Raw genomic sequence first — 25,552 nt, 5'->3', positions numbered from 1 at the left:
AATAGGTTTTATGATTTGGTACTAATGGTCGAGGTACATGGTCGGTAAACGCAGGTCGGACCGGAGTGTTGTCGTTGCCAAATGCCAACGGTCCGCGCCGCACACATGAAGACGGGAAAGAGGAAACCACGGAGGAAACTAGATTTCGTTAAGGAATTAACACGAAGTGTATGATTGTGCCGGCAACAACGAAATTTAATAACACTGAATCAATTCGATGGCTTCAATAGATGCTAGATATAGAAAACCCCGTAAAACCAAAGGCACACCATTATTTAAATTCCGATATTATGTTGGTGGTGTCGTGTCTGTTTTCACTCTCTTAACCGGAGTGATACTTACGTAAGTTTCAATTCGAAATAATATCATCAATAGTTGACAATAATTCACATGGCGTTAGACGTATATCGTATTACAAAATGTGCGTGAAAACCAAATAAAGTGAACTTGTCTGAAAATTGTGCTATAGATCAACACTGTGATATAAGTTTACTCTTCGTAGATAAATTAAGTCTCTTCTAGATATAACTTTGTGAGCATGTGATAAAAATGGGTATTTCGACGAAATTGCAGATACATCGGTAGTGTGCTTGTCAAGTATGCACTGCTCAAGAGCCTGAGCTATTCAAAAATATCTGACATCTGACTACACATAACAATGAGTTTTTCATTTCCACAGGTATACTCCTCTTTTTCATGGCATCTTTCAATCGTTTGAGCTCAAGAGCGCATTGAGGAGAGAGATACTAAGTGAAACTACTGAAGAAGAAAGACACAGAAATAATTTAATGCTCAGTACATTCTATAACATAATGGATGATAGAGCAAAGGCCGAAAAACAGAAATCTGCAGAGCCCAGTATTTAGAGCTATGCAATATATTGTACATGAAGAAACGTAAGAATGGAAAATCGGGAGCATGATGATCCCTCTCAATTGAGGGAATTAGATTGTAGAAGAAAAATAAACCCTAGAAATTTATCACTTAGAAACAAAAAATTGTCGATAAAAAAGCAAGATGACGAAAGGTAGGATCCTGTTGATTTGATTATGTAGTCAATAAAAGTCTCGTCCAACATCTGACTGTTTTAATATACCTTATTGTACAATGTAAGAACCCTTATGTTGTCTTTTGTAATAAAAAGAAATTCTTATCAAACTTCTGCGCTATGTGATTTTTTTGACCTTGTAATATTTTAGGATCTCTGAGTCAGATTTTGAACGGCAGATGCTCGAAATTTGCCAGATACAAAATTCATTAGAATTAAATCTGGTAATAGGATATAAAATATGATTATTTCTTTTTAGATTGGCCCAAGAATCTGATCGGTCTGCCGGTCATTCAAAAGCTATTGAAACATTTTTGCATTCAGAGAATTCTACAAGTACCTCTAGTTGTGGAATGTTCAGTGACATTACGTCGCTGGATAAAGATGATAGCTTGGCTGATTTTCGATCCCCAGTAAAAGAGACGGACTTGAACGAATCTTTAGCGGATTTCAAAGTTTCGTTACGAAACAAGCGATTAACTCATAAAGAGAACAAACCTGTTCTTAAGAAAAAGCAGAAAAAAAATCGAGATGCTCTGTCAAATGTAAATCAACCATCGATAGAATCATCTTTTTTCAAACCACAAACAATGGTGAAAACTGGTTTTCCATGCCCATTGTGTTTCAAATCGTTTAAAGATACAACAACTAAAAATAGTCATATGAAAAGTTGCGCTACTAAGAATAAAGTATCAACCAAAACACTTTTGGATGCCGTCGAATTGCAGGCAAAACAAGCTAATGAGAGAAAAGCATTGGGCCTCCTCGAAGCTCCTCCAATACAGCCGAAGAAAACCGTATCGCGTAAATTGGTATGCAATTTTATACTATGTTTTCTAATGGATCATGCAATTTTGAAAACTAACGTAATGTTAATAGCTTATTCATTACCCATGCATTTATTGTAAGGTACGTAAAGGATTTTGATGAACTAAAAACTCTCCAGAGAAATTAGTGATGTACAGAGAAAGTATCGGTACGATTTGAATATGTAAAGCTTTGTAAAATCATTATTTGATGGTTTAGGATATAATTATGAATATGAATGAAGAAGCAAAATAATGTTACAGATCTCAGACAAAGATCCGCAACTACAAATAGCTTTGGCTCTCTCAATGTCACTCCATGAAGCACAATTGATGGAGGAAATCGAAGATGCACACTTACTAGTAGGTGAACCCTGTCCTTCAAGTTATGGAGAGATGACGGAGGAGCGTAGAAAAACACTGCAGAATTTTGGATTCACAACAAACAAGCCTGCAACAGTATCTACCACTAACAAATCCAAAAAAAGTATGTTATCATCCTTTTAACACATTCTTTATGTGGATGCCCACAAGTGATCTTAGTAGGAGGTTTTGATTGAACATTGTTATTAGTTTCATAAATTATCAATGCTCGATAAAATGAGGAATATTCAAGATTCGAAACTTGACATCATGAAACAAATGAAGATGCATTTAAATATCAGCCATACCTCCAATTGAACAACAGAATATGGTCTGAACTGAATAGTAATATCAATGTAATGCAGTATAAGTTTTAGCGTTGGCAATTGTAAGCACATGTAACCTTTGAGTTAGCCATTGGAAGGCATCACGCATCTACAGTCAATCGAACAAACAATGAACAATCACAAAAATATTGACGCTATGCATTTTTACTAACTATACATGGAAGACTATAAATATATGTATGAGATTTGAATCTTATTTTTCATTAGGAAGACTGGCTGGTCCAACCCTTTTGCAAACCCGTACTAAGCAGGAAAGAGATCATATTTTATCAGTTCAAATCGCTGAAGTTTTAATGGGTGACAAAGCGATAACACAAGCTATGATGGAGGAAGAGGGAGAAGTTACCAAACCAGAAGAGAATATCATTCTCAAAAGTCGCTTGCTTCAATCTTATGAACGTGTGGTAAGCATTGAATTTAGATCGTAGTTTGAATATTCATAAATTCTGGCCCTATGATTAAGGGAGCTTTCCAGTGTGAAATTTTCAAAAAATCGATTTTTTTTTTTTTGCTTTATCGAATAGTATACACTCTTCCGAATATTCCCTGAAATTTTCATGCCGGAATTCAGATTATTTTGGTTACTGTACAGCATTTTTTGGAAGAAGGCAACGGAGCGCTACAGCTGCCGCGTCGGCCGTCTGCCCGTGCGACCGTTATTTCTATTGTCTCGTTCCTACCTGCACGTACATGAACTTGGCTCACCAATTGTCGAAAATGTGAATTCGGACTATTGCATAATTTGCCGTTAATTAGCCGTAAATTAGTCGCGCGACTTATTTTTTTGTCGCACTCAATTTTCAAAAAAAAAGCATATGGCGTGCTAAATTCTTGAAAATCAATCAATCACTGTGTGTGGCAACTAGCCCCAAAGCACGTATTCTGCGGCAAGCAGATAGTAGAAATCGCTACGCAGTGTGCTGTGTGCACCTTCAATGAAGGTTACGACCCAATTTTAAAAATTTTGGAGACGATGGGATGCACGATAGGGCCAAGCGCCGCAGATTTCGCCGCTAAGTACAAGAATGCGCGCATCACCCAAGCAAACCGCCGGGCGTCCCTGGATAGCAAAGAGGCGAGGACAGCTCGTCGGACTGAACAATCCATTGAGCACGATCTTTTCGAAGAAGCAGAAGGGATATTGTATGGACCTGGCATCGCTGATTGACCGTAAGTAAACGATTTACCTAAAATTTCCTCACTTGAAACTTTGAACGCGTTTTTCTCGAAACAGCATTTTTCAAAACGGTGTCCAACTTGGAGGGCAGAGTTTTAAAGCTATCGAGTTGAATTTTTTACACAATATTCTTAACGTCATTGTTTATCGTGCTATGGAAGCTTTTTTTTTTTTTTGACATCTTCCTATTTTTTTGTAAAAAAAACTGCAAAAAAAAATGCGAAAATCGATACTTTTTGTTCAAACCGGCGCCATTTTTGCAAAAAAAAAAAAAAAGGAAAAAGCCTCCATAGCACGAAAGCCAATTATATACCGATCAATAATCTTTTTGTGTTTTTTGTTTCAGATCAAAATTGTGACCCCCAACGTGGACACCACATCCAAGTGCATTTTCTGCAACAATTGTTTCATCATTTTTATAGATATTAATTAATAAATAAATCGATCTTTAAAAAATTGTTTTGTATTCTTCAATATCCAATTAATATACAAAAAAAAAACCAGACCGATTAGATTATTTTTTCTTTAAAAAAAAAAATCGCGAAAAACAGCGATTTTTCGGGCTGTCACACTGGAAAGCTCCCTTAATAAGTTGTTTTCTGATTATCAATTTTTTTCCTTGATTTCCACAGAAAGACAGATTATGGGATAAAACTCAACAATGTCTCGGTAGTAAAGGTTCATATTTTTGTAATCAGTTGGAGCTTTTATTATGTAAAGTCACAGTTGAGTCTGAAACAAAATCGGGACAAGAAGAACCACCCAAAGAGGTAAAATATTTTTTAGAGTTATTCTTTAAACAGGAAATAACAATATACTTTTTCTCGTTTCTTTAGTATATTACTCACACACGACAGTTTACCTTTTCGTCTGTCGTTAATTTACATCGTCATACAGTAATTGAAATAACGTCAAGTATTGATTAAAAAAAATTTCAAAATACAAATATTTTTGTGCTTCATAGGAACCTCTCGACCAAAGTGCGAAATACCTTCCAGGAACAATTGATGAAAGTATCACAGCTCTTTCAGAAAGTTCCATCTCTTCTGAAGCTGAAAGTTTAGCGGCTGATGATAATCCTGTAACAACATCAAAGAGTAGAATAGATGGAGAGTTCATTGGTCATTTGTCCAACGACTGGAGATTTTTACTGATTAATTCCTACATGAGTGACGTCTCAGTGATTGTAAAAGGAGATACAAAATTACCTGCCCATCGACTAGTATTATTTGTAAGATGTAGAGAAGTCTTGGATGATGCGATACCTAATGATCACATAATGGCCAGAATACACTGGCCAGAAATAGAAGTTTCTGTAGCAAGTGCATTTCTGGAATATATCTATTGCAGTGTTATAGTGGAATACGTGTCAGTGTTTGATGATCCTAATACCCTGTCAGAAGTAAGAGCACTTGCAAGAAAGTATAAATTGAAACAAATATTTGTTTACTTAAGGGATAAATCAAAAGAACTGAAATCAAATAAAGTTAATATGTTAACTCAACAACCACATTTAAAGATGAATTCTGAGCCAGACCTTACTGACATGCCTGATAGTAATTCTAGTTGTTCTGGGAAAGAAGTAGTGAGTATTTCTTCCAACCCACCAGACAGTGTGTGGAATAATCTGGAGAAAAATAAGCAAGACATTGAGTACCATAAATCTGATTGTAATAATGTTCAGGATGCGCATTTGGAATTGAAGATACAACAAAAACGAGGAATGTTTTCCCATGTATCATTTAACAAAGACTCTTTCGGGGCACAATTTTTATCAACTTCAGCAAATACCAGAACTGCGTGTGAGAATTTATCAACCATACCGACAAACCAAAAGAACTCCAAAAGTATTGAAACTGTCAACTTCAATACCACAAATGAAAAGAGTTTCGAGAGAATTACTTCAGCATTCAGCAAGACCAATTGCGATGTTCTACCTTGGACTGAAAGCTTGAAACTTCTTGACAAAAATTTTGAAGTAGATCGCAGCATATCCCCTGACATTTTTGATGATAGTGTAATTGAAAATCCCTCACATACTATTATGGCATTGGAGCAACAAGGATGTAATTTGGAACATACTACAAATGGTAGTGATTCAGACATTGAAGTTATATCTCCCTCCACCAAAACTTTGGAAACTAAAAATTCTAATTATGATATATTAACAGCTAATAAAACAGCAGATCTGACTCACCGGAAAAAGTGTGGAAAACCTGAAGTGAACTTTGAATTCGTATCTACTCGTAAGCAAAAAAGTTACAGACACCCTCTTTCTATAAATGATGCTGATCCGTATGTGGAAGTTGATGATATGAATTTTGACAAAAATAAGTCCAACATGTTTATAAAAAAAAAGGGCGATATTACAATAGCAATTGAACGAATCCAAAAGGTAAACTCTAAAGGCATTTCTGAATCGGATTCTGAATGCGAATCAGTTGCCATGTATCCTAGCAAAAAGCGTAAAAATCCGTTTCGTATTAAAAGGTCCGATGTTTCGCCTAAAATTGAAAAAAATTTGCAAGATACTACACAACTTGACTTAGATTATAAAGTTCCATCAAAGAAAAGAACAGCTCTGAGCATTTTTGAAGCGAAGATAGAGTCAGAAGCTATTAAGAATCCTGCGATATTTAATTTACCTACCCATAAAATTATATCAGACGTATGCTTAAAAAATATGGGATCATCTCACATCTCAAAACCTGAAGTCAGCTGTGATGAATTAACAGACTCGAAAGTCCATGAAGAAGAAGATAATGATGAAGATACTGAGAATGAAATAGAACCATCCCAAAAACGAGTCGCTAAACTGGATGACACTGTTAATGCCATTTTTGATCTAACGCAGGAATCTTCCAGAGAAAGTAAACTTAACAGTGATGAAGAAACCAATAACACTGATACCGAAGACAAGGATTTATCCATGTTCACAAAATATAAGAGAAAACACAGCCACAACAGTATAGATAAATATCGGTGTGCCCTTAAAAATAATAACTCGCGGATCTCCATATCGAGTTCTAAAGTTACAAATGAACGCTTATCATCTGAAGATTATCAAAGCTCTGGTGATGAACTATGGAACACACATGATGCAGCGAATTGTAATAGTTACTCGTCAAAGTATGAGTACACAGACCCAAATCAGAGCACATCTAATATACAGAGGGAATTATCAGGCAGATTGCCAATGGGTAGAAAAAATGTTGAAAAATCACCAGAAATTTTGAGTTCTACTGACTCGGATACTGGGGAACAGAACGTTTTGAAATTTGATGATGCTGAACCCTCAGATTTGGAAATAGATCTATCTGATTTATCTAGCACTAAATCTTTGAACATCTCAACGAAAAGTAGAAAAAATGGTAAATATTACAGGATGTCTTTATCAAAAACCAAATCGAATAATGAAATGTCGGATGATGAACGAATGGACAAGAATACGGTCAGAGAAATTCAGAGTTTCATTGACTTAAAACTGGAGGATACAATCTTAGAAAATGATGATGGCAAAACCAAAAAAAGTAACATATCCGATGAAGACACTGATGCTGAGTGTTGGATTGAGTCTGTACTTCCTAGACAGGCTGAAAAAGTTGAATCGTCCGAATTAGGTGAACCAAAAAAATCTGATATTTACAGTGAAGAGACTGACCCAGGGGATATGGAAGAGAAGAATGATGACGAAATTGAAAAAATACCGGATTTACAACATCTTGACGAAAATAGCTTTGACATATCTTCTCCTGACTGTGAAATTTCTGGAGTAATATCATCCGCTTCGATGGACCTTAATCTCGTTAATATAGTTAGCAATAACGTCGACAGTTTACTTGAAAAATGCAGCAGGAGTAATCATACTTCACCCAAATCGTCTGTGAATTTAGCCACACCATCTAGAGCAGATCCTTCAGATTCATTTATATCGACTCCTATTTCTCGAACATATAGAACTGTATTCGATGATGTTTCCTCACATGACAGAATAAGCGACGCAGATTTCAATGAAGCAGAATTTTCTGTTAAACAGAATTCTTCGAAAATCAACGCAGTAAATACCAAAAAGAGAGGAGATGCAAGCAATCAGAGCACAGTAAAAAAATATCATATCTTGGACAGTGATTTGAGTGACAATGAAAATTCTAACATCCATAAAATGAGTAAAACTCCATCTAATTTTTCGATGAAAAGATCAAAAGTCAGGACTTCCAAACATTCAACAAGCCACTCAAGGAGTGGAAGCATATCACCAATAAATATTCCAAAACGTTCTCTCGTTAGTTTGCAAAAGAGATCAATATCGGAAAATATTATCAAAACAAAGGAATCAAATTGGTCTAATTTAATGAATGATTCATTTGACTGTGAATTGGCAAAGGTGAGGACGCCACCAGTGCAACATCAGGATATCAGCAAAGGTGAAAATGAAACGACACCAGTACAAGAAGTACCTACCGAAAATGTCACACCACTGGCTAATTATAGTGCAATGAAGACACCCGAACTGAGGGTAAGTTGTTTCATTTCTTAGTCAAAACACGTTGTTTCATTTAACTTTCTTTCCAACAAGAATATTTTCGTAACAGTGTTTTTATTACTTTTTAACAGAAAGAGTTGAACAAATACGGATTGAAGGCACAAAAACGTCACAGAGCTAAACAACTTCTCAGGTACATTTATAACGAATTACACCCATTGGTGCCTGTGGCTGATGACAATGTCACTTCATATTCTAACTTATACAGTAGCAATAATGAATGCCCCGCTCCTAAAAGACTGAACAGGAGTAACAGTATTGAAGATCTGAATGGCAAAAACACTGCTAATGTTGAGTCCGACTCTGAAGCATTGGTTTTTGATGCCAGGTAAATAGAAATATCAATAGAAATCAACTAATGATATTAAGTGTAAAAATGCATGGATTCTTTGCATGTTATGCCTACTAAAAAATTTTCGTTGATTTGAAGAACTGTAGGGGAAGCCTCCGACGACTACGAAGGAGCAGACTATAATGATTCTTACACTCTCAGCCAGTCTGATAACTCGGACAGTTTGGAGAGTTTTTTCCGGAAATTAATACAGGTGGATAAAGTACTACACAACAAAATTTTGGCCTATGAACCATTAATATTAGAGGATCTGCATGCAACATTAAAAGCTCAAGGGTTAAAATGCAATCTCAATGCTTTGATGGATTTGTTAGATGAGCAGGTGAGCCCGAATTTTATATGGTTTTGCACCAAAAATGAAATTTACTCCGTAAATTTTCAGAACAACAAAAAGAAATTATTTTAAATGTTCTTTAATTTTTCTCACAGTGCATCACATTCCGCACATTGGCCAATTCAAAGAAGAGTAGAACTAAACGGAAAATCAGCCAAAAAAAAAACTGATGTATCTAATGAGTCAAAAAGAACTCAAGAAATTACCAAAAGGTCGTTGAAAGTAAGAATATTTTAAATACAAGTTAACCGATTGTTATTAGATACATATTCCTACATGTATATGCATAGTTATGATGCACGGAAATGACATGTTATATACTTGGATTTATTTTTCTGTACTGACGAAATGGTAAATCGGAAAAAGAGCTTGATCGTTTCCTTATATCTGGCTACTCTTGTCAGCATTCGACTCAAATTAAGCGTCAAATTTTTGTTTCTGATTATGATATCCTGAAAGTATATCAGAAAAATTATTTCTCGCTGTAAAACATTTATGTCGAATCTCATTTATTGGGACTGAAGAATAATATAATGCAACAATATAGGTAATTAGGTCATGTTGATATCTAGAACGACAGCACATTAAATGTCTATTATGTCTGACAAGTTATATTTCTTGATATCGTTATTATCTTGCCCTGGAGCCTGATCATAATTATCACTGCATGGCAACTGACCCAGTTGCTGAATTTCATGAGATACATTTATCGAATGAAGAATATATTATCTACGAAATAAAGTCTTAATTGTCATTACTGCAATGTTTGAGAAATTTCCGTTCTATGTATCGGTTATACCGGCTGTGATAGTTACAATACACAGGTATCAATTAGCAAGACATAGGGATAAGAATACGATTATCGTTGCATCATAAATTAATAATTCACTGCTAAGATTAATTTGTTTATTGTAGAAAGTAGAACATTCGGTTTAACCTAAATCCAACAAACGTTAATCATTATGAAAATCACAAGATCCTTTTGGACAAATCGTTCCAGTCAACTACAATTAATTGTAATAAATCACTAGTTATTATATTGTGATACAAATACGGAAAAATAAGAAACAATATATTTTCTTTTATTAACACAGAATATGGAGGTATAATAAAAAATCTTGCCCTTCTATCACTGGAATATAAAAAACGAACATTTAATGAAATATTAACGTATATGTTCTTTTAATTTATTCATTTCAATATGACTGATAAGTGAATACTTTTTTATTTTTCGTGATGAACTAGAAATTCGATTGTCTTCAACAAAAATTTCCAAAAACAATACAACTAGAAGTTATTTCGATTCAATTATTGTCTGTAACTAGCAATATTTTGAGAAAATATGAATGTTATAAAAAAATCTAATGGGTTATTTCAAATATCCACTAGTTGTGTTAAATAGGTTTGTGACTAGAACTAAACTATTCCTTTGACAACGTTCATGAAATCATTTAAATTAACTTCATTCTTCATACCATATCATAATTAAATAGATAGTAATCAAGTCACGAACTTCTCGCAATAAGCGCATTCAATTCTGGTTGTAAAAACTCAAGCACAATAGCAGCCACCATTTCGTTAAGTACATCCTTCAGCTCTGTAAGGTCCCTAGAAAAAGGAATTGGCACAGTTAGTCATGCCATTATCAATATTGCATTGTATATACGTTATAAAATATCACACAGATTACAAGTTAGACATTCGTTTTTGAACTTCCTGCTTGTGTTCTACTCTGATTGTACTCATTTGTGATTGGTACGATATTTTTCATATAAAGTTAGATGGCGGCAAGCTGCTTTGCTTGGGCATCTCAAGCCTGATGAAAAATTTAATCAAAGCATGGATAAAATATGGCCTGTTCGATCAGAGATAAGACACTTCTAATGAGAATGTCTAAAATATTGATTATCACATGATAGCTGAGCTGTTTAACAATCATAACAATTTGCCATCGTTATTGATCATTGATGATAAGACATTTACGAAGTGTAGACGAAATCCGTGCGAAATTTTTTAAGGGCTAACAACAATTTTGTATCATGTAAATTGCCTTACGTTATTGCGTGAAATTTATAAAAAAAATTTGATAATGCATGTACGTTTTTTTTAGACATTCGAAATAATGCTTGTTTAATAATAATATGATCACAAGACAATGATTCTTTTCATCAGGACAGTGAATTTATACAAAATTTTGTTAGTTATGCAAGTTGAAGTACTCACTGCTTATTTGGCGAGGCGCACAACTCTGTGTAATATTTGATTTTGGGTTCAGTACCACTGGTACGCAACGTAAGTACAAGCCCATTCTCAAATGTGAATGTGACCATTTGGCTGGACTTTGAAACTGGCAGAATTGCTTTGTTGTCGGGCTGTGTATTATCATATCCTGTCGTAAGATCGCGAATGCCAATTATGGGATATTTGCCTCCAAGGATGCTGCTTGGATACTGTAAAGCATAAACGGTGGATTCATAGCATTAAAATTGTTTTCTAATAAAACTTTATAAACTACATAGGAAAAATTCGTGAGACTATTTGCTCATCACTTTTGGTATGAAATACTGTCTACTGTATTTTAAAGAAAAATGGGAGGACTGTATTGCATTCCAGAAATTTTAGTTTTTCTAAAATAAGAATCAGAATCAGAAAAGGGTTAAAAAATTATGAGTAGAATGCTGCCAAATACATTTACATGTAATTGGTAAAGTAAAAAAATTATATGTAATGGTAAATTTACTGCTACATCTTTTACTTTTTTCCACAAGTTTATTTAGCATCCATCAGGGAACTTGAAGAAAATCACAGCACAAACCAATTTTTCCGGAAAAATGGATGCTTAGTAATTCTGTGCAAACTTCCTGTCGGACTCGTCTTCATTGAAAATTATTAACATTTTGAACCTTGCATTTCTTTATTGCAGTAGTCTTAGTACATATTACGGAATGTAATAATTCTGAGTCATTTACACACATCATAAATTTATGGCTCAAACTTTTTGTAATAAAACATAAAAGGAAAAAACAAATATTTATGTTGAACAAATATGTAAATGAAAAGTTACCGGTGAAGAAATCAACAATGTCCTCACTTACGATACACCCACTTCCGATGTCTCCTCGAAGAAAGGTGTAAGAAAATACAAGGACTGCACTACAGGAATGGCTAATATTCCCAAAAGAAGGAATGGAATGAGCGTCAGCGACGTGAGGAACATATCCGTCAATTTATTCAACCACACTGTGTTGTTTGACATTTTGATTATTATTTTATGACTTTCAGGAACGTTGATAGTTCAACTGTGAAAGATGTTCACGTTTTCTGCTCGTTTTAATTTTATCTCTACTTTGCTGACCAACTCCTATATGTATATATAGATAAGGTCATCACACAAATGTTAGTACTCAAGAGTTAACAGCACACGATAATAAAACACTGGAAAAAGTGAATCGAAATGGAAAAAACAGTACCAAAAATGTAACAAAGTGAAGAAAATCAATGGAGACCAATCATAAAAATCAGTATTTAAACACTAAAAAAGAAATCGCAAACTTCCCGTGTGATATTAATATTGCAGCAAGCGACACGAAGTGTTTTAGAAAATGCAATTTGAACTGTAAATAAAGTGAAGTAAGTCATGTACATTATTATTAAAAACTCACATACATAAACATGCAACTTCAATACATCAATTTCAAAATATTATTTTTATAGTTAATAAATGACGTTTGAACAACATTGTCAATTGTATTTTCAAGCAATAAACGAGGCTAAAAAGTTGAGATCAAGTGATATCTAATATTTGAAGAGAGATATTTTTGTTTGTTCTCAATCCAGTCACGACAGCCTTGCAGTTGAAACTGACTATTACTTCCATTCCAATTGGATAAAATATTTTCCATACAAGCGTTGTCATCAATTAAAATGGTAGAAATATTTTTATTGGCTAACTTGGCACCGCATAGGTGCCGATTGGATAATCTTACTTTTGTAATGAAGATAAGTATTTACGTTCTGAAAGATACCTCCATACGTATTTAACTATGTGTCAGTAATGATAAGGTATCTTTTTCTCTATATGTACACATTGAGTACTATTCCTATCATTTCAAATATATGAACTACCTTCCATCACGTTCTTCGAAGTTCTTGCGTTATTGTAATGAATTGGAAACTCGTTTACCTTGAGAATAAATTATGTGTTTATTATGTAAACCGTTAAGTTGACTTGGAGGTTCACATAAACACATGACAAAGCTAAAATTTTACAAGATTCTACAACTCGGGATTAGAAATATTGCAGAAGTTAAATTAACTAATATATATTACTCATGTATTTAAATTTTTTTTACTAATCTATGAATTATTCTCGAGCACAACCTATGTGTTTCATGTTGGAATATACTGAAATCAAAGTTAACCGATATGTAGAATTTAGATTTTCTCCCACGATGTTATACAACTTGTATAAACAGAATATTCAAATACAAGAGAGAAAAAACAATAGCTTATTAGGAAAGTAAATAAATTTCATGATTCATTCCCTACTTGGATAGGGGTCGTTCCTCAAGATTAATTTACATGAAAGTAGTCTTCGCAGCGCTAAAAAAATGATAACTTCAATAGCGTTAGAGAAATTAGTGAGGCCAGGGTAGGAAACATGTTAGAGTAGCATGTAACATGCACACTTTGTTTAGCAGGACTTCGAGTGGATGTACGTAATAGAAGTCATCAATTCCACGAAATCTTACGAGGGAAAGTAGACCATGTGTTTCTTGTGGTAATTTAATTGAATTATGTGCAAACTGGTCAAATTTCACATTACGCTGATTAGTCTTAATGAAAGAAGTAACAAGGTAAAGGTACTCACCGTATTTGGTTTTCCGTTAAAGTTTCTTAGTCTTTCAAAAATACTTTTGATCACCAGTTGCTCATGACAGATGTAGTAGGAATTATCACTAATATGATGACCATACCTGCATTTAGAATTACATACCTTGAGTAAGATTCTGACTATAGAGTTTGCGTTGCACAAATTTTCTAGTCAGGTTGTGTGATACAAGTGTGTGTATAACTTGCGAGCATATACAAAAACATTATTAATTGCACGTTTGTGCACAGGTGGGAATATTTGCACGTGCAAGAATGTTCGAGTCGATTCATGCTATTATAAAGTAAGTGACGGAAATAAATGCCCAGTTATCGCTCTTTTAAAGAGCTGCATTCAAAAAGTTCATGTACTTTATTTTTAACATGAACCTTAAATTTCTTCAACAACTTGGCAGTAGCAATTGGTCTTGACGATATTACACACCATAAAGTAGACAAAAAATACTCACTCTGCATAAATCTCGTCTAGCTTTCCAGCAAGCGATATCCCCATAGTTTCTAAATATGATGCCATTTCAGCGACGCGGACACCCGCACTGATACCATCTTTATCTATTACAGTGGAGCTGCACATGAATCCAATAGCTTCTTCAAAAGCAAATAATACGGTTTTCTTTTGATGTAACAGCTCTGTTACTCGGTTACCCATCCACTTGAAGCCTGTTAATGTTTCCTAAGAACAAATTAGTAGAATTGGTAGTCCGAGCCATTGTTATGATTCATTATCAAATTAGGTAGGTGTGCTTACTTCGAATGTGAAACCTTCTTTGTTGGCCATAGATCGCAGTATTTTACTCGAAACTGTAGATGCTAACATGAACACGTCACTTAAATTCGCATCCGGGTATCGCACTTGGTGGTGATGTAGCATCCACCAGCCTAATAAGGCTCCTAATTCATTGCCAGTGAAAACTCGCCATTCGCCTCTGAAAATTTGTAAAATAAGTACATCAGTGAAAAAAAATATTTTTCTGTGCTCATAGAAAATCGTCAATAAAAGAAAGTTAATGGCTATGCTCTGTGTGTATGAACTAAAATAAGTTGTCAGTGTTTTCGGTCATTTCGATGATAAAAAATTGGCGCTGACGCTAAATGATACGTTTCGACACATTATCATTGATGGAGAAATTAATCATTTACTAATGCATTGATGTTAATATGTGTTGTTGAAAATTCAATTTTGGACAACATCAATTGTGATAATCAAACACAATCAAAATCAAAGGCTATTCCTACATGTAAACTGCATGGTTCGTCAGAAAATTAAAAAATTTCATAACATAATTCTAGAGTGATGGTATTTGAAATCGAGTGAACAATAAAAAATGGTATTTTGTACACCTTGTTTCATACACTATCATAAAAATTGTTCATAAGAACAGTATTCAGAGTCCATTACATGCTTCTTGACAATGAAAATGGACTAAATCCTAAATGTTGGTGGATTAGTTCTAATGCATGTCGTTATATGACATTTGTGTAAAAATTTTCGAGGGTGTGAGTTAATTATCGTATCCTTCTTGAAACGAATGAGTCGTTTGAAAACATTTTTCTTAACAGATTATATACCCCCTCCAATAACGTACTTCTGATTTTTTTCAGCACAAGCAAGTCTGTCTGCATCTGGATCATTGGCTAAAATTATTCCAGAAGCATTTTGATTAGCAGTCCTCATACTCAGATCTAACGCACTTTTACCCTCTTCTGGATTTGGAAATTTAACAGTTGGAAAGTCTGGGTCGGGATCCTTTTGCTCCTCGACCACAATGAATGGCTGAAAAATATGAGATGTAGTAATATGGAGCATGAGACAGAAACATGTTTTCAATTATTTTAAATTAGAATAGAGTTCCAGACTATTTTCCCGTCACATTGATACTTTGAGCTAAAAATTACCTTGAAGTTAGCTGCATCAAATGCTTTGACCATGTAATCATATCCCACGCCATGCATAGCTGTATATGTAAACTTTAGAACTGTATTTTTGTTTGTTTCAGGATACAAAACCATATCCTTAAGGGTTTTAAAATAAGTTTGCATAACATTCTCAAGTGGATCACTGAATAGCTGATGGCTATTCATTCCTGAAGTGTTAAACGACGATTCCAATGGTTCTAAATTAGCCAAGATGGATTTCTGAATTCCTTTATCATGGGGTGAAATAATTTGAGCACCGTTATCCCAGTAAACTTTATAGCCATTATCTTCCTTTGGGTTGTGCGACGCTGTGACCATTATACCTGCTGCACATTTATACTTCAATACTCCATAGGGGACGAAAGGTGTTGGGCAAACCTTTGAATACATGTAAACTCTTACACCATTGTTCACAAGAATAGCGGCAGTCAGCTCTGCAAATCTGTAAACAATTTCTTTTAAATTAGCGAGATTTGTTCACACATCATGAATTAAAAAAATTTCTAGGACTTCTATCCCAACTACTATCGTGTGCACATTTTTTCTGAATCATAATAATTGATGCCTACAACTTTATGAATTTCACTTGAATAAGAAATGAACGATAGAGTAACACCTTTTACTATGATGTCTACCGTCATATCCGAGCACCACTCCTTTTGTCTTAGCATCAGAAATCGTGGATAGTAAATATTTGACAAATCCTTGTCCAGTTTGTACAATTACTAAATCGTTTAGTTGACTGTATCCTGGACCCATACGACCACGCAGTCCAGCAGTACCAAATTCCAATCGCGTAAGAAAAAGTTTAGACAGAGTCGATACATCTCCTTCATTGATGTAATTCTGAATCTCATTTTCTGCTGCTGAATCCTTGGAAATAAAATTTAGATTAAAAAATATTAATCTTTACGCGAAATTTTTTTTCTTTATTACAGAATTGGTTCATACATTATTCCAAGACAGCCATTCCTTTATCTTTTCATCTAGGATCGTGTTTCCAGTATTTACAGAATCCTTTGGAGCCATAATCGGATTGTAAATAAAATTTTATGATGCAACAATGGGACTGTAATTATAGAGGAAAGAACAGATTAATGCACAGCATTTAATAATCTCTGTTACACTTGCATTGTCATTTTTTAGTGTATAATAATAGTAAAATAATCTTAGAAATAGAATGGTAATTATTTTGTCATAAATTTACTAATTTGACGTGTATTTTATCAAAAATACAATGCGCGTCCTAACATTTTTTTTCTAATAACTTAATATTCACTCACTGTGCAAGTGATAGTTGACATGTGATAAGAATTAAAAAACAAATATATATATATATATATATTACGTACAAATATGTGTTTCTAGTCAAGGTAATTAATTATGGCCATTGCAATTCGTGATGTTGTGAATGAGATTACCAAATTTGCTAAACAATGGTTACTAAGGTATAATTCGAATTATCCTTCTGTACCATGATTAATATCAAAATATGGTGCAGTGATCATAGATTGATTAATATTATGCACAAGATACTTAGATATTCACAAAAATATTTTTAAAAATTTTTTTACGTCAATATATGAAAAACTGTTTAGGTGAAAATAATTTTGCAATCCATGTTTTGTTACATATAAAATATAAATCGTAAAAATAAGTTTGTTGAAGTGTAAATTGTAGTAATTTGACAAAACTCGAGTTATGCCCTTTACGATTTAAAAATACACGGCATAACACGGATTTTTTGATAATGTCTTCATTGATAATCTAATCTTAATCATTCCAGTCAGAGATAAGAAAAAACGATGTCATCATATTGTGTGCAAACTATGTCAAAGAATGATCCGTAATTGCGAATTAGATGTAAGTGCTAAGTTAAATCTTATCATTTTTTAGAGAAATTAACGATTTCGAGTTGCGCACTGTTGTAAAGTAAGCACAGAAATGACGTAAATGATCGGCGATACTTATATTTCGGGAAGTTTCACGAGACAGAAGAGGGTAACAAACTCACAGCAGTTAATAGTTAAAAAAAATTCCCACGGTTTCTCGGTGACAGAGAGGAGTCCCAAACCCGCGAGCAGAAAGTTTGCGGCAGTTTGCGGACGGCTGGCAGTCAGTTGGGATATGCCGTCTAGTCGCAGAAACGCGAAAAGTTCGTTGAATGTATATCAGTGGCCATGACCCTATTATGCAATATCGTAGATAAGGTAATATCAATGTTTTTAAAACAGTTTCTTAGGCACATCGCCCCCCGGTCGGGCCAAGAATGCGTGTTCAAAATACAGTGACAACATAACCTCGTGCAAATACGATTTGACGCTAGGTCACTTACGGAAGAATCGGGCGATTCTTTGACTGGCAAGTGGCAAATCGATAGAGTAAATGAATTCGTGCGAAAATACCGTTAATATATACACTCGACTGAAAGTTTGAATTATGTTTTACGAATCAATAAAACGCAAGAACAGTTTACTCACGGGATGTGCGTATTGTAAGGTCGCGCAGGTTTCTCTCCTCGTCCTTCTGCGGAGTTGTTGCGAATTTCTTTTCTTTTCTTTTGCCCTCGACCGTACCAGTTCTATCCACTTTTTGGTCGCTCATGCGTCAATTTAATTTGCCCTTCGGTTTGTTGCAGTAACGTCACATAAATTCGCATTTGTTTTATTCGCATCTTGACGCAGATGTTATGTGTTCGTAATCGCTATTTCCCCGCCTCCTCCCCGCCTGCTCACATACCTATGTCATAAAGTATATTAGCTTCGATATGTAGTTATCGTTTATCTAATCGCCAATTTACGAATATATCCTCACATGCGGAGTGAATAAAACGAACTTGTCGCCGTGACACTGAACAGGAGTATCAGCATAAGGGTAGGTAAGTAAATTACCTTCCATTTTTTTTTTTTTGTTTCTTTTTCCTGTACAAATAACTCCTCTACACCCCCAAACCGTTAATACTTTGCGGATTTTTTCTCTCTGTTGACTCTGACGATTGTTTGATTCTTGACATATCTATGTGTGTGCATAATTTGACAGAGTAGTTAAAGTTTTTAGTATCTTACCACTAACATTTTTTCATAGATGAGATTGATGTCCGTGAGCGTGTAGATGTGCTACAGATTCAATTTAGTTGGGTGACGGTCAGCGATGAAATGATGCAATTTTAGCAATTAGTTATGTTTTTTCAAAACGTCGTTTCGGCAGGCCCCGCCTATCCTTAGATGTGTCTTCTCTATATACGAACATACCTACTAATTTAGTTATAGCGATCATAAAGAAAAACTGGGCTCGAATAACAAAACACATAGCCATTCCTAAGATGGAATTTGTGAAAACTGTTGAGATATGCGTGAACTCAACGTATTTTATACATAATAACAGTTTTTACAAACAAACCTATGGAGTAGCTATGGGGTCATCAATTAGTCCATGTGTAGCTCATTCAGTAATCGAAAAATTAGAACAAACAGTCATCAGTGCGCTTCATTTGGAATTAATTTTTTATAAATGATACGTGTATGATATAATTACACATGTGCACAAAGATAATATCCAACAATTAGTCAACACATTTAACCTTTATCATCCACGCATAAAGTTCACGTATGAAATAGAAGCAAACAATAGAATCAGCTTTTTTGATACCTGTATCATTAATTACGAAGGAATAGTGCTAACGGATTGGTATCATAAAGAAACATGGTCAGCCAGATACATAAACTATCAATTGCACCATTTGCTTCAATATAAAAAAAGTGTAGCAATAGGCCTATTTGATAAAAGCATAACACTTGCTGATGCTCAATTCAGATAGAAAAATTTCAAATTAGTACGTGAAAATCTAAGGAGTAATGGTAATCCATCGAAACTGATTAGGCCTTTACAAGAACAACGAAAATACAAACATTATAATAGCTGCATAGAAAACAATGTTGATAACATCGATACCAGCAAACAAAAATGTCTTAGATCAATCCCTTTTATTAACAGCCTGTTACAGAATATCAGAAAGACACTATGGAAAGAAAATATCAAAGTCTCATACAAAATTACCAATACATTGAATAATATATTTACATCTCTAAAATCAAAAACCGCTACACTGGAACAAACCAATATTGTTTATAAAATTGAATGTAAAGATTGCAATAAATGTTATATTGGCTAATCATCACAATATCTAAATAAACGTATTGCAAATCATAAGTATGATATAAAAACACATGATCCGGATAGATCGGCTTTGGCCCAACACTCATTGGTTGAAGGGCACAGGTTTGACTTCGAAAACATAAAGATTATTGACAAGGAAACAAACTGGCATCAGAGGCTTATCAAAGACATGATTTATATTTATAAAAACAAGACACTAAACAAAAAAACTGACATTCAAAATCTCAGTCACCTCTATTTAGCCATCATATACATTCTCAATAGAAACTGTACTGACTGTTATGTAAACAATTGTATGACTTTCAAAGATAGTTGTTGAAATAAACATTGAGATAACAGTCCTGTGGTATAGGCAGGTGGGTAGTCATTTCCTTCTTGCACATCATGTAACAAACATGGCAAATGTTTAGGAATGTCGATATATGTAAGTTTAGAACAATTCAATTTTCACGTTAGTTTCAATAATAAAGTTAAACAATGTACATTAGTAAATTTGTAAGCACTAGAAATTCTCATGTAAAAATTGTGACTTATTTTACATTAAAGAAACCTGATGATGGTAGGTGGGGCCTGCCGAAATGTCGTTTTGAAAAAACATAACTGATTGCTAAAATTGTATCATTTCATCCCTGACCGTCACCCAACTAAATTGAATCTGTATAACATTTTTTCGTTGTCTTTCTAAGTAAACTTATTATTTGGTCGAAATATCTACTTATAATGATCAATGTATCCGCAAATATATTATTTCACTTCGTTCATTCAGTTTGCTAGTTTTTTTTTTCTATCATTTTGTTTATAATTTACGATGGTAATGTATTAAAAATCTACTAATTTTTAGTTTAATTCATAGCATTTCATGTACATTTGTATAGGAACATATTTAATTAAATTTATTGCTCTTCGTGTCGATGCAAGTTGACTTCAATTACACGTAATAAATATTCCAAAGCTACAGCAGGTGGTAGAACTTAGCGAATAATTGATGATGACGGTGTCGATAACGTTCTAATAAAACACGTACCACATAACTTGATCGTTGTAGGAGAATAATCTAATCAGTATGCCATTTGCTATTGACTAAAAGCAAAAGAGTGTTGGCCAGACGGCTTTTGGCTCTAGCCTAGATAGCTAGCTAGTGAGTTATTAAAATTTTGAAAAGCTTAACTCAGAAAAATATATGGCATCTCACTAGTTAATAATTTGGCGTGATTTTCTCTAGTTTATGGCCAGAAACCAATTATAATGGACGTGGGAGTTGTCAGGATAGCGGAGGACAAAGACTTTGAGAAGCTAAAGCAGCTGTACGATGACAACAATGAGTGGAGGCTGGATTACAACAAACCTGATCTTTCGGTCTGGACTAAAACTGTGACTGGGACGAGCTTCAGGATGGTTAAAGTGAGTCTTGATTCATCCTAATCCATGTTGTTGTTTACGGGGTTCAAAAAACACGGACTGAACATGTTTGTAGTTACAATTAAAAAAAATATACTGCAAATTCGAGTATGGAAATTGCCATTTGAGAAATGTATTTTTTGGTGCGTTCATAGATTAAGACAAGATTTCCTGATGTTTTACCAGAAACTTTATACGACGTCCTCCATGATCCTGAATATAGAAAAGTTTGGGATACACACATGATTGAGTCCAAGGACATTGGCTTTTTCAATCCCAACAATGACATCGGGTACTATTCAAGTGAGTAGCCTCGAGAATATTTGTGGAGTTTGGAAATGTTATTCAGCAACTTATGTTTATTATTATCTACACAATACTTGTAATAACATTCAATGTTCAGGTATTACCGAAGAAAACAAATGTTATCTATCGAGAATAGAATATAGTTTTATAATTTATCGTTGCTAAACATACTTCACTTTTCAGTGGCATGTCCGTCCCCTTTGAAGAATAGAGACTTTGTTTTGCATCGTTCATGGCTGGACATTGGGCACGAACAGCTTATCATCAATCATTCTGTCTTTCACAAAGACCATCCACCAAGGAAAAATTACGTGAGAGCTACGTCTTATCTCACAGGTACATGGCTGATATACTTCTAATTACGCTTGACTCTTTCTTTATCTATTGTACCTCAGTATCAGCATGTTCATATCATGCGTTCATTTTTAAATTTCAATGGTCAAAAAATATTGGATCCTGCGTGTTTGATTGAAAAAATTCTTGTTCATCCTGAAATTCTCAGTGAATTTTGTATCACTTGGCCATTGGATGCCTTGTTTTATACACATTTTACACATTTTCAACAATATCTAACGCGATGATGTAAATAATTCCTCAGGATACATAGTAAGGCAATCTCTTAATGGAGATGGTTGTGAGTTGGGATATGTATCACATACCGATCCACACGGAAAATTACCAGTATGGCTGGTAAATAAAGTGACACAAATATTTGCACCAAAGGTAAGAACTTCTTCAAATATTTCTTAATTTTCGAAAGGTAATTATTTTTCTCCGTAAATTTGAGCAACAATAGTTTGTGGCTTTACTCAAATTGGGTAAAATCCATAGATGGTGAAAAAATTACACAAAGCTGCCCTCGGTTATCCAAGTTGGAAAAATCTGCACAAGGTTGATCACAAGCCTTGGCATTTCCCAGAGCAAATCAGTGCACCTCGAATACGAATTGAAGACGTACGTAATATGCTTCTTATATCCCTGTGTTTCAAAGTCGGTCTGTCTAAATGTTGAATGAAACGATACTGAAAATACTGATCTTAGTATATTATAATAAATTTTCAAAATACATTCTTTGTTGATTTGTTTTGAAGCATATGCACCATATACAATTATCAACTATCTTCAGTGGTGTATTGGATATGGTGATTTGAAGATTAAATTTCATTGAAAAATGATTTGTATAATCAATATCGATGTGTTTCAATGAATTAAAAATTTTCATTTTCCTTGCAGTGTGTAAAATCAATCGAAGAGAGAAATTCCAAAAACAATTTTGTTGATGAATCAGAATTAAAGGAAGCGCCCAGTAAAGAAACTACGACTTTGGACAGTGATTAACGACTTGTCTTTTCGTTGTAGGATTTTTACATGTGATTAATGCTAGGGTCGTATAGTCTAGTTGTATAAGTGAAGTATTCATGTCCATAACAGGACATCGTCAGGTTGAGTAATGGATTGGGGAAAATCGTGCGTAAAATTAATTTAGCTCTTAATGAAATAATATCTCTTAAGCCTTAAAAAATATAATCATACAGAATGTTATCAATGTTGATAATAACTCTTCTAAATCCGTATTCAACATTATTTAAGTTTTGATCATTAAGACATCTTAGCCCTGTTTACAAAAAAAAAAAATTAAAATATGGAAGATAATGATAATGTAGTAATGATCATTCGGTCGTGCACATATTTTGTATTTTGAAACCGGAGTGTAATTGTGTTGACTTGCTGTGACTCAATGATTAATCAATGCTTATGACAAGCTGTTTGACAGTTAAACCTGCAATCTCAGAAATCAAGTAAATGATTAAATACCATTTAATTTGGTCACATGCGATTGTAAGCATATTGGTATTACGCGATATGATAAAGAGTACTAGTGAGGTATGTATTATAATTGATACATTTACAACTCGGTTTTTTTCTCAATCGTACGTAAATAACCTAAATTTTGTAATTACTTCTAAATTCAATAGGTACAGCTAAATATGTTCGGCACAATGTGGACATTTAAATATTATACACATATGAAAATATCATTTTACCTGCTACTACGTCCGTAAAATACAAAGATTCATATCATTTAACTACAGCCGTGTATTCAATAAATCACTATTAGCAACAGCGGAAACAAAAACCGTATTCCATAATAATCATCCTCCAAATAATATTCTCTGTGATTGCAAATGATGGCAGTCAGAAGTGAAGTATTTTCTTTCGTACAGCACGAATACTATTATATCAATGATATATTATATATATTCTATAATATGCTTTAAAATATATTGCTCATTGTCCTAAGTTTTAACTATTCCTGAAGTAAATATTGGGGATCTGTGAAAAATACCGTTTCCTATGTTATAGGTACATAGGTATACTTATCAAAAAATGAAAACAAAAGAAATGTTTCGAAATACTATATTTTAACTCTATCGTCATTATACTGTATAGCATCTTATGTGATAAAACAAAAAAAAATGTATATACAAGTGTTGAAATTGAACTGAAAATGTGCCGAATACATGAGGAAAGGAACATAATGACTCAACAATGTAATATTTTTACTGTAAATTCAAACAGCAGAGTGTAATCAATGTTTGAGATTATCGTTTTTTTATTTCTTACGTTACACACACCTATGTATATTCGAATATTTACCATCTGTAAATAGTGATTCATGACTCCAGGTATTTGGCAAACTCAAATGCTTGAACAAGTTAATTCGTAACACTGATTCGATACCAACAGTGAAATATATTACCAGTTTGCATTTAAATATAACCAAAGATTAATAAGTGCATTATTGCTATGTCACATCTCAATGTTACATTCTAAATAATATTGCTAAAAATTTCTTGTTCTTCCGATCCAGTATACGTATATCTCTACTTTATTCTTACGATTCAATATTTAGCTTTATTTAAATTTAATGAGTGACTAAAAATTTTCTAACACTCATAGCTATTTTGAATACAAAAACTTTAACTTATTCATTGCACAAATTTGTAAATGTTACCAATTATCAGTTCGTTTTATGTCGTAATTATTACTTAGCTGACGTATACGGAAAACTAAATCATGCTTAGAAGGAAATCAATAGTGAGTGAATATCTCAGAATAGCTTACAAATTGCAAATAATTCCTTTTTCTCAAGCAGTATATAAAATGTTACCAGAAATTTGATAGTGGGTGTAATTAGTGATGTAGTCATTGAATCAATTGTAAATCAAACTTCATTCACATGCCTAAAAGTCTAATAGATTGTTGCATTTTTCTTCACAAATTGAATACTTTAGTTTTAGCGAGTACCAAAAATTTAATTAAAAATTCACCGTTCTTTTTGGCACAATTTAATTGCTAGCTAATTGATTGTAGTTAAATTAATGCGAAGTACTCGGTGGTCAAGACAAAACTAATCTCACATTTTGGTCTCTTGGCATTTGAAATCATGTATCAGCAGATGTGATTTCGGGTGCAGTATTCTATACTAACCATAGTAATGTGCGTTGCACTTTCCGACTTATCCTAGTCTGCAATGGTCAAAGAGAACGATAGTTTGCTAATAGATGTAAGTTTAATGAACTTTACAATTTTTGAAGACGTTTTTAATGCCATGTGCTGGAGATTTATAAAGATATAGTTGTGAAGCGGTTATTTAAACGTGTGATTGTGCGTTGGTTCGAAAGAAAAGTATGTTGTATAATATATTCTGTTGCTGCACTTTGTATATATATATATATATGATACATAACATTATGTTTAATTTATTCGACGTTGATTGAATAAAGTTGTTAAAACTGCGACTTTGTGGATTTCATTTATCAAATGCGATTACTAATATATTTGATTAAGGCTCCACCCCACAAGTACTAGCAATCGACGGTAAGATAGTGGT

At 33.8% G+C, this 25,552-nt stretch overlaps 3 protein-coding genes across 12 annotated transcripts; 2 read left to right on the top strand and 1 right to left on the bottom strand.

Annotated features, from left to right (window-relative positions):
- The first annotated feature begins 8 nt into the window (after nucleotides 1-8).
- On the top strand, nucleotides 9-16,569 carry LOC124213826 (putative leucine-rich repeat-containing protein DDB_G0290503). 6 transcript variants are annotated; one of them, XR_006881993.2, is made up of 11 exons: nucleotides 9-342; nucleotides 680-1,027; nucleotides 1,308-1,860; nucleotides 2,119-2,341; nucleotides 2,772-2,968; nucleotides 4,374-4,511; nucleotides 4,706-8,257; nucleotides 8,356-8,612; nucleotides 8,715-8,958; nucleotides 9,066-9,192; nucleotides 15,858-16,569. XR_006881993.2 is itself a non-coding variant. In XM_046615491.2 (11 exons), exons 2-11 carry the CDS (start codon nucleotides 903-905, stop codon nucleotides 9,138-9,140), a joined length of 5,289 nt encoding a protein of 1,762 aa, XP_046471447.1. In that variant the 5' UTR covers nucleotides 9-342; nucleotides 680-902; the 3' UTR covers nucleotides 9,141-10,223. The 6 variants fall into 6 exon arrangements, 4 of the variants coding, with proteins under 4 accessions (XP_046471447.1, XP_046471444.1, XP_046471446.1 ...); XR_011176813.1 differs by lacking the exon at nucleotides 15,858-16,569 and adding an exon at nucleotides 15,463-15,582; XM_046615491.2 differs by lacking the exon at nucleotides 15,858-16,569 and having other exon boundaries at nucleotides 8,356-8,417; nucleotides 8,493-8,612; nucleotides 9,066-10,223.
- Pgm2a (phosphoglucomutase 2) lies at nucleotides 9,863-18,416 on the bottom strand. 3 transcript variants are annotated; one of them, XM_069134893.1, is made up of 11 exons: nucleotides 18,258-18,416; nucleotides 17,792-17,963; nucleotides 16,729-16,846; nucleotides 16,394-16,650; nucleotides 15,757-16,219; nucleotides 15,447-15,634; nucleotides 14,609-14,786; nucleotides 14,310-14,533; nucleotides 13,841-13,946; nucleotides 11,194-11,420; nucleotides 9,863-10,578 (listed from the first exon to the last, which is right to left on the bottom strand). In XM_069134893.1, exons 3-11 carry the CDS (start codon nucleotides 16,804-16,806, stop codon nucleotides 10,476-10,478), a joined length of 1,824 nt encoding a protein of 607 aa, XP_068990994.1. In that variant the 5' UTR covers nucleotides 16,807-16,846; nucleotides 17,792-17,963; nucleotides 18,258-18,416; the 3' UTR covers nucleotides 9,863-10,475. The 3 variants fall into 3 exon arrangements, with proteins under 3 accessions (XP_068990994.1, XP_068990995.1, XP_046471461.1); XM_069134894.1 differs by having other exon boundaries at nucleotides 17,792-17,911; nucleotides 18,258-18,398; XM_046615505.2 differs by lacking the exon at nucleotides 17,792-17,963.
- Nucleotides 17,747-25,460, top strand: LOC124213834 (START domain-containing protein 10). Of its 3 annotated transcripts, none has more exons than XM_046615514.2 (7): nucleotides 17,747-17,987; nucleotides 21,176-21,354; nucleotides 21,507-21,654; nucleotides 21,841-21,993; nucleotides 22,256-22,380; nucleotides 22,489-22,611; nucleotides 22,891-25,460. In XM_046615514.2, the coding sequence occupies exons 2-7, from the start codon at nucleotides 21,199-21,201 to the stop codon at nucleotides 22,993-22,995; spliced, it is 810 nt and encodes a 269-aa protein (XP_046471470.1). In that variant the 5' UTR covers nucleotides 17,747-17,987; nucleotides 21,176-21,198; the 3' UTR covers nucleotides 22,996-25,460. The 3 variants fall into 3 exon arrangements, with proteins under 3 accessions (XP_046471470.1, XP_046471469.1, XP_046471468.1); XM_046615513.2 differs by lacking the exon at nucleotides 17,747-17,987 and adding an exon at nucleotides 18,433-18,651; XM_046615512.2 differs by lacking the exon at nucleotides 17,747-17,987 and adding an exon at nucleotides 18,433-18,655.
- Nucleotides 25,461-25,552: the final 92 nt, after the last annotated feature.

The sequence above is a fragment of the Neodiprion pinetum genome, chromosome 3 (genome assembly GCF_021155775.2).
Source record: "Neodiprion pinetum isolate iyNeoPine1 chromosome 3, iyNeoPine1.2, whole genome shotgun sequence".
NCBI lineage: Eukaryota > Metazoa > Arthropoda > Insecta > Hymenoptera > Diprionidae > Neodiprion > Neodiprion pinetum.
This window is presented reverse-complemented; position numbering and strand designations above follow the sequence as displayed.